The 10005-nt window shown below is 43.9% G+C and overlaps 1 protein-coding gene across 1 annotated transcript in view; it reads right to left on the bottom strand.

Annotated features, from left to right (window-relative positions):
• The window catches only part of ppk17 (pickpocket 17), an 81716-nt gene that overhangs the window by 30488 nt on the left and 41223 nt on the right, over positions 1 to 10005 (bottom strand). The window contains exons 2-3 of the mRNA XM_068229464.1: positions 9404 to 9535; positions 3449 to 3596 (exon numbers count right to left, since the gene is read on the bottom strand). Coding sequence (XP_068085565.1) covers positions 3449 to 3596; positions 9404 to 9535 — 280 coding nt within the window. The remainder of the gene's footprint in view (positions 1 to 3448; positions 3597 to 9403; positions 9536 to 10005) is intronic.

The raw sequence follows: 10005 nt of genomic DNA, 5'->3' as shown, positions 1-10005 counted from the left end.
TTAGCCCCTGTGTATCGGCCTAGAGCCACTTACGTTTTAAAAGGTGTGTTTTGGAGTGCAAGTTCACGCCTCCAGTTCTTTCTGTACTTTGGGCCAGTAACTCATCCTGATGTTTTGTTTTCTTCATGCAAAGGCCCTGTAGGTTGGGTATTAGATACCCCTGTTTCACTGTAGGTGTGCCTTGAGGGCAGTTAGGAGTGAAGTTTGTTGTGGCCTTTGATAGGCTTGTAAAATTGAGAGCGGGTCAGTTCTTTACGGTGTTGTGATGAAAGGGCCTTAGAGAGGCTTGAGATGTAAAGTGGGAGCAAGAGCTCCATGTAATTAAGGGTTTTCTGCCCGTTGGGTACGTGTGGTTGTGAGCTGAGGGCTCAGGAATTGTACTTGTGGGACGAATCCCAGAACTGGTAAGAACCCGAAAATCGGGCTTTCCTTGTAAAGCTACTCTGGTATCTGATTTTGTTATTTCCCTAGTGGAAACTGGTTAACTTTTTTTTTTTTTTTTTTTGACTTCTAGATTGCGTACCTGATTTAACTGGTTGTTATCTGTTGTACGCTCAAAATTCTATGTCACCATTGTTAAGTTTTGAAAATATAACCTTTGTTGAAATTTTAATTCATCTTTCGAACTTGTAGTCAGACCCATTCCAGCCCGCACCTTCTTTCACCTCTGCTGATCAACCCAAAATCCGTAACAATAATAATAATAATAATAATAATAATAATAATAATAATAATAATAATAATAATAATAATAATAATAATAATAATAATAATAATAATAATAAATCCGAAGGAATACAAATAATACACTTATATTGTACGAACACACACACACACACACACACACACACACACACGCACACACACACAAGAAATACATATTCCAATTATAATAACCAAAACACGTTGATCGTCACAATATAAGAAATATTCTCGTTCCTAGAACCAAATAATTTATAACTCAACCGTCCATCGTAGGCCTACTTAGCTACACTGACTGCCGAGAGTTAAAAACAGGCTCGAAACTTCAGTATTTAGATTTTAAATAAGAAGGATGTCTGTTCTTGCATCTTCGCTTACTTCTGGGTTCTCAGAACTGACTAATTACTTCAAAAGCCTTGTTGATTGTTGTGAGTGGCAGCAAGGGATGATTATTATTGGAACAGTTTGGGAAACCCACATTCTTTCAGAAATAACTACCGTACTCATATTGATGAAAGAAGCTCTGCTCAACGACGGCCTAAGTTTGGAATAACCCTCTGTAATAATGATTTTTATCGCTTTTCGCCTTGCCTCCTCAGTCTGCAGGTTCCATTTCAAATCCTTAGAAATGATTAAACCTAAAAGTTTGATTTTTGCACACTGCGGTATTACATTCTTATTTAGTTCATTTGTGTTCTCTATGCGGTTTCTTGATCTACTTATCCTAATATATTTACATTTATATTGTAGGTCTGATTGTAGTTTTCGACTATCTTTTTTCTTTGCTAGTTGCTTTACGTCGCACCGACTCAGATAGGTCTTATGGCGACGATGGGACAGGATAGGGCTAGGAGTGGGAAGGAATCGGCCGTGGCCTTAATTAAGGTACAGCCCCAGCATTTGCCTGGTGTGAAAATGGGAAACCACGGAAAACCATTTTCAGGGCTGTCGATAGTGGGGTTCGAACGTACTATCTCCCGAATACTGGATACTGGCCGCAATTAAGCGACTGCAGCTATCGAGCTCGGTTTTTCGACTATCTTCTATGTTCTTTATACTTTTATACAAAACAGTAATAATGATACTTTCGTGTGGCTATTTCTAGCCGAGTGCAGCCCTTGTAAGGCAGACCGTCCGATGAGTGTGGGCGGCATCTGCCATGAGTAGATAACTGTGTGTTATTACTGTTACGTGTGGTGTGTAAGTTGCAGGGATGTTGGGGGCAGCACAAAAACCCAACCCCCGGGCCATTGGAATTAACTAATGAAGTTTAAAATTCCGATCCGGCCGGGAATCGAACCCGGGACCCTTTGAACCGAAGGGCAGTACGCTGACCATTCAGCCAACGAATCGGACATACCAAACAATGTCATCTGCATATTATGCCATGTGTGCGGTTAAACATCCGGGAAGATCGAGCACAAACACGAGGTACAGCAGGGGACCGATCACAGAACCTTGACTACTCCTGATGCTACTTTGATAGGTTGTGACCGGGCCCCTCCGTATACCACACACTGTGTTCGACCTTCCAGGAAGGACCTCACCCACGTCAATAACCTGCCTCGTATACCGAGCTGTTGAAGCTTTAACACAAGTAAGCAATGAATACGGGTAAGTATGAAATAACTAAATAAATAAATAAATAAATAAATAAATAAATAAATAAATAAATAAATAAATATATAAATAAATAATCAATTAAAAAGAATGTAAAACTGAGACACTATAATGCAGTAGTCAGACCATCAGTCCTCTATGCAGCAGAATGCCTATCCCTAACTAAAAAAACCCCACTGAGAGCCCTGGAAGTGCAAGAACGGAAATTCCTGAGAAGAATAATAGGGCCAAGGATCCTACCAGATGGAAGGCGATGGTACAAACCCAACAATGAGCTCTACCAGCATCAAGAAAACCTCATAGATGCCATCAGGAGAAAACGTCTGACTTTCTATGGACACCTATACAGAATGGATCCTAATAGATTATCCCATAAGATCTTCAAGGTTGCTAACAAAGGCAAAGCTACTGGATTCCCCTGGACCAAACAAGTGGACAAAGATCTTGCAGAGCTTAATATTAATCAAGCCGCCATTACTGACAGAAATGCATACCGTTTAATGGTCAAAACTAAACCTTTCCTAACATCCCTTACATCAGCTAGCCACAAAGGAGCCGGGAATTGGTCAGAGGAGCGCAGGAAAGAATTCAGCGAGAAAATGAAGGAATACTGGGCCAACAGAAAGGCTCAAGAGGTCACTACGAACACAATCCAGTATGCTAAAAGGGGCAGACGAAGACAAAAACACAGCTAGAACACAAGCACCGTGGTCCACAGATGGCCTAAACGCAAAGAAAAAAAAAATCAATTAAAACGATGAAAAGTAATGCAAATAATTATTGAACGCACGTCTTTACCTATATAAGTATTCATCTACGAATACGCTTACGTTTAAAATGTCAGATTTGGCTGGACATGGCACAAATACACACAGCCAAACACTTCCGGATATCACGGACTGAATATGGCTCCTCGTGCCGGGACCGAAAATGGTTTCCTACGCCATGGACTGAAAGTGGCTCCTTGACTTGTATTACCTTTCTTAAGTACGTTGCCCAGTGACAGTGAATCTATACATTTATCCTGGTGACAGCACGTTGGATTTTCATATCCCAACACACGTTTTCCGACGGTTTTTCGGTCGGGATCAGACATTTCCTTTGTTAGATGCAAATGCATACTTACTTTCTTTTCTGCCTCCCATGGCATAAAATGGAATGGTGTCACGCATTGCATACGATGCTTCATCCCAAAAATTCTGCAGAGTGTATTGATCGTGAGGGAAGTTTTCCCACTCTGAGGTCCAGCGGATATTCTCTCCCAGTCCATATTTCTGAAATAACACAAGACTTCATCATCTTTGTGTAATTACACAATTACAGGCGGAAGCGCTGGTTATATTAAGAAATGCTATAAAATTTACCTTCCGGAAAATTAAATGATCATAAATATATTTTTTAATAAATAAAACTCAAATTGATAAAGATTGAATTAGGTGCATTTAATGAATCGTTTCCGAAAGACATCTGTATGGAATCTGGAGTCGACAAATGTGGAATTCAGTGCATCGGAAAGGGGAAACTGACTCAGAGCCTATGAGACTACCACGAATGAAATAACCAGTTCGCTAGAGTATGAGATGAGGCGTCCTTGATAACACAGCCTTCTATATGTTTCTCAGACATGGCCTTCTATCTATACTTCAAATAAATCGTTGTAGTAAGAATATCGGCAAGGTTTATTCGTGCATAGTTTGCGCCAACATTAACTCGTTTTTGACACGGATCTACGAACCTATTACTGAAACAACCGTAAAGGGATGGAGATCTCGTGCACGCATTTTGACGTACTTGTGTGTAATGTTTGGCTTGATATCATTTGATACTGTATTTGATTGACGCACTGTATTAGGCCGCACTTTACATACGTATGCTTTCATATGTGAGATAGCAGAAGAACTTGTTGGAATTTTTCCTTGGGTTATATAATAATAGCTATCTGATTGCCGAATTCCAAGTTTCTAGCTCATCTGGAACGGAAGGGTCTAACCCGAAATTTGAGTCCGAAATTTGAATTCGGTGGGGGGCTAAATATAAAAAAATTGAACTCTTTGGAATTTTGCCTTGGGTTGCAGCCTACTAGCTATCCAACTGCCGAATTTCAAGTTCCTAGCTCATCTGGAAGGGTCTAACACTAAATTTTAGTCCGATAATGTGATTGTTCGAAAGGGGGGCTAAATATGAAAAATTTCAACTTTTTTGAATTTTTCCTTGGGTTGCAGCCTAATAGCTATCAGATTGCCGAATTTCAAGTTCCTAGCTCACTTGGAAGTGGGCAAACATTAATGTCAGTCAGTCAGTCAGTCAGTGAGTCAGCCTTGTGGCTTTATATATATAGGATAGCAGATGCAAATGCCAATAATGAAGCACAACGTTTACAAGGAACATATCCTACATGATCACCATTCGCAGTTGTTACTATAGCAAGAAGTATTCCCGCACTCCCTCAATTCTTTCTTACTTCAGTAATGTTACGTGGCAGCCACGTGATAGCTATTTTCGGTACTTCCAGGAAGAGGCTCGTGACTCAGACGACCAGGAATCTCCCAGCCGGCCTGTGGGGTGGGGCCGGCCTTTCCATGTATTGTTCTCGGCGGCCGGCTTACCTGTGAGTTCCTTGGAGATTCAACGGGGATGTTCTGCCTGTAGTGACATTGTGAAATTTCTGGATCAAATCACGCGAGCTACAGAAAGGGAGCCTAGCCGCGGACAGTCAGTCAGTGTTGGACTAGGAGTCAGAGTCGCACTCCGTGGGGGAGTCAGTGTGAGACTCAGTGAGTTGGGGTTCGGTGGCTGGGCTGAGGGCGACAGAGGTGCTGGTTGTCGCCAATGTCCCACCGCGGGCTGAACGAGGACCTGTTGTTGTGGTGTCGGAGAGACTAGTGAGTGTGTAACTGGAGGCGACAGAACGTTAGGCTGTACTGTGTGTTCGTGTAATTCTGTGGACTGAGAATCGCCGTGAGCCAACGAGGAAACGAGCTATCGTGAGTGCGAGGATAAATGGACCTGTGTTAATGTTCGCTGTTGTGAGTATCGTCCTGCTGTTGAATACTGTTGATCTATTCAATTGTTCACTGCATGGGACAATGGTCCATTCGTTCAGACTGTCGATCGCCAAGCGGTCGGACAGATCAAGCTCGCTAGCGGAGTGGGACTTAATACACGACTATCTTCGTCCGATCGACCATAAACAGGGAATACAGACATTTAGTCTTAACATAAACAAGGTCCAAGGCTGCCGCGAATGGAAACAATTAAAGGAATAAGTCCAAGTGAATAAAAAATGCCTAAAATGTTCCAGACTGAGTATAAGAGAGTCTATAGACAACGTATGAAAGCCGTGGCGCCATGCCATGCCATCCCCATGTTCGTTGCATCGAGCCGTAGGGGTCGATGGGTGAACTGTTTGGCCTGTCGACCGTGTTTGGTCTTGCGTGCTATGTCGATAGTTGATCCCATTTCTGTAGTACAGCTGGTGGATTGGGATATGGTGTAAATCTTAATCATTCATTGGCCAGGATATGACCGGGCACATGTGCTAGTTCAGCATCTAGTAGAGGCGCTGTGAGAGCGAAGCAAAAGTGAGTGATCACGCCCGATTTTGCTTAACTGTCTATAACAGCTGTGCTTCTGTTCCAATGCTTTTAAAAGAAGAAGAAAAAGGCTTAGATGTTGATTGGAAGGCGAGAGATTAGAAGACGACTTGGTAGTAGGAGGTGGGGAACTGGCTATGGGTTTGTATTAGTTTATGGTGCGTGGGACAGGGGCTGGCCTGTTCTGGGTTGTGAGGAAGCTTAGTAAGAGCAAGAGTAAGTTGTTGGGATCTTGACTTAGGTTGGGTGGGGGAGTTATTGGGCGTGCTGGGTTCACGGCGGGCGGAAAGTTGAGGTGTAGGAGGGACGGGGGATGTGTGTTCGTGTGGGTGATGTGGCGCTGTTGTATGTAGTGAGAAGATTTAATTATACAAATTCTTCAGCCAGCTAGAACTTAAACTGTGACAGTGTTGACAGGAGAAATGCATGATGTCAAGTAATGCCGAGCATTTCAGTTCAACTTACCTTAAAGTTAAGGCTCTTAACCCTCTACTGCCAGGGCCTCTCAGGGTGTATGCTTCAGTGCATTGCACGGTGCACATTGCAAAAGACGACTTCGCTTGGTTGACCAGTGTGCAGACCCCCACTCCTCGATTTTGAGCAATAGTGCTGTCTCTCTCTTTCCCCACGTGTTCCGTAGCGCTCCAAATCCGAGCCGAGCTTAGCCGAGTAGCCCCGAGACGACGCGCTGGTCCGAGCCGAGCCGAGTGGGACCGATGCACTGTGCACAAGACCTCGGCGCCTCAGTTTGCACGCGTGAGATTTTGGGCGTTTGAAAGGCCCTGCTCTACTGCATACTGTTGCCCTTAGGCAACATATAACCTTTCACCTGTATAAATGGATACAGATTGTGGACAGAGGTAGTTTACGGCACATCTTCAACTGTACAGTCAATTAAACACATACACCAGTGATGCCTTGTTTTGTTTTACATAACATATGACAAAACAGCCCTACACCCAAAGGTACTCCTTCCATTCCGTCAACATCCACGCGTACCAACCACCGTTTATTTTACGTGGGCCCTCCCCGTCACATTACCACATGCTTCAGGAGTACCTCTGGCTCAACCTCAAAGACATTACCAACCTACGGTCGTGCAAGTATACTTGCGCCTTGTAATACGTTCCCATGACCAGTAGGCAGTAATGTTCGGTCTTTGAATGTTTAAAAGCTTAGCGTAAAATCGTGAAATATATATATATATATATATCCCATTATGGCAAACCACATCACATAATTCTTGTAGTGGAAGGTTAAAAGCCGGCATTGCTCTTCCCAACTTGATATCCATTTCCGTAATATCTTTTACACGTTCGAAAGGTTCATCAAAAGATTACTTTGACAATATGAAGTAACTAAAAAAACTTGGTACAATCATCACATATATCATCGAATAGTTTAAGAATCCTTTGTTTCAAACGACCTTTCAACATAACATGTGAATGGCATCTACGACGCTTTCTTTCCTTGCTTCTTTTCGACAGTAACAAGAGCAACTGAGGCCGGAAAAGGCGGCTACACCACTCGGCGACACGAATTCGTATGAGCTACTCTGTAGACGATTCCTGTCGTCCAGTGTGTCGCGGCCGATATAGGAGAGGAGTGTTCCCTGCTTTGACTAGCGCTGTAACCGTAAGGTAAACACAGCCAGTGCCTGCGCCCCATATTCCCTCAGGCATGTTGCCCTGTTATAGTGTGCCCAGTGTATCCTCGTGGTTGAACGTGAGAACGTAATGGCACAACGACGCCATTTGGATCCCGTTTTGCAGGGTAGAATACTCGGCCGCCTGGAAGCAGGCCAGACACAGACCAAAGTCGGCGTATCCTCGAATGTGCCACAAAGTGTCATTTCCAGGCTTTGGAGACGATTTCGAGACACAGAAGATGTTAGTCGTAGGCCAGTACCAGGTCGACCAAGGGTAACCACCACACAGCAGGACCGATATCTGGCCTTAACCGCCCGACGAAATCGGAGTGCACCTGTAAGACAATAGTCGGCGGAGCTTACAGCCGTCTCAGGGGTTGCCGTTTCCCGGCAAACTGTGTACCGGAGGCTCAGAACAGGAGGGTTGTTGCCCGACGTCCAGCGGTGTTCGTCCCGCTCACTCCAGCACAGAGACGGGCCCGTTTACTGTGGAGCCGTCAACATCGAAACTGGACCACGAATGAATGGAGGCATGTGCTCTTCACAATTGAATCCCGCTTCAGTTTGCAGAACAATTCCCGTCACACATTAATCTGGAGAGGACCAGGTAACCGATACAATCACAGGAACATCGTGGAACGGGGCCAGTATGGTAGTGGTGGCGTCATGGTGTGGGGCGGCATCATGTTGAATAGCCGTACGGACCTGCACATCTTCATGGGTGGTCCGAGGAACACTGTTAACGCTCGGAGATACAGGGATGAGTTACTGAGACTACATGTTCGACTCTTCAGAGGTTCAGTTGATCCAGACTTCCTCTTAACTGACGATAATGTACGACCGCACCGCGCTGCTCTAGTGGATAAATTTCTGGCTGGGGAAGACATTCATCGCATGGACTGGCCAGCGAGGTCTTCGGATCTGAATCCTATAGAACATGCCTGGGATGTATTGGCGAGGCGAGTTGCATACCGTCAGCCTCCACCAAGCACCCTCCAAGACCTTCGCATTGCCCTTTCGGAGGAATGGGATCGACTGCCACAACAGCTCTTGGACCATCTGATAGAGAGCATGCCACGTCGCTGCGAAGAATGTGTGGTCGTTAGAGGTAACCATGCACCCTATTACCAATGTATTTTGTTGTGGAAGACACCGCCAAGTTTTGTTAATTTTTGTCAAATGTGTACCTTAGCTAACATAACCTTTCAGACACGGTTTTCTGGACAAGCTGTGTGACATATGGTGCGCGATTCAGCTTCCGTTTGTTCAGCAATCCGTCTGACATTCCTATCAGGTGGTATGGCCTCATTTAGTGATTATGCTTAACTTTTAGATACTAGTGTACAACCTTGTACTACACAATATACTTGTAACTTTCGTTATCAGGAAATGAGGTGTCCATTTTCAATTATTGCGGGGCGTAGGGGGGTGAGGCGAGCTTCTTAGTCCCGCTACTGGTCAGAGGAGAGATGGCGTGGAATGACATCAGTAGACGAATAAGTTTGAGTGGTTGTTTTTAAAAAGCAGGAAAGATCACAATATGACGATAAAGTTGGAATTCAAGAGGACATATTGGTACAAATTTTCGTTTATGCGAAGGGGATTTAGGGATTGGATTAATATTTAGGAAGGAAGACGTTCAATAAATTTCCAAATCCTTTGCAATTATTTTAAAAATGACTAGGTAAACAACGGATAGAGAATTTACCGCCGGGGCAACTGCTCTACAGGATCAATTGATTGATTGATTGATTGATTGATTGATTGAATGATTGATTGATTGATTGTTGTGAACCTGCAGACATTCTGAGTATTTAACCGTGTTACATCTGTGTGTTACCTTTAAGACGCTGGTCTTGTAAGGTGGTGAACGGCAGATCGTGATGGCTGGGTACGCGAGAGTGTCGTTGATCAAGATGCGGGAATGTGTTGTCACTGGTGGATGGATCAGCTTCGAGAAACATTCTGACAGCTGAAACAGAAAAGTGCACAATTCTCCGTAACATAACCAGCGATGGGAAGAGTTCAAGAAAAAAAGTAATTGGACTGAATTACAGTCAGATGAGAAATATTTTACTCGACTAACAAGTAATCAGTTAAATTAGAATATTACTAAGCAGCAATATTGAGAAAACGAGAAGGTATCAACAGCTACAATTGGTACCAGTTACAGATTGTTATGCAAGTTGCTTTACGTCGTACCGACACAAATAGGTCTTATTGCGACGATAGGACAGGAAAAGGCTAGGAGTGGGAAGGAAGCGACCGCGACCTTAATAAAGGTACAGCCCCAGCATCTAACTGATGAGAAAATGGGAAACCACGGAAAACCATCTTTAGGGCTGCCGAAAGTGGGGTTCGAACCCACTATCTCCCGAATACTGGATATTGGCCGCACTTAAGCGACTGCATCTATCCAGATCTGTAGGATTGGTATGTCTT

This window comes from Anabrus simplex, chromosome 10, assembly GCF_040414725.1.
Source record: "Anabrus simplex isolate iqAnaSimp1 chromosome 10, ASM4041472v1, whole genome shotgun sequence".
Taxonomy (NCBI): Eukaryota; Metazoa; Arthropoda; class Insecta; order Orthoptera; family Tettigoniidae; genus Anabrus; species Anabrus simplex.
This window is presented reverse-complemented; position numbering and strand designations above follow the sequence as displayed.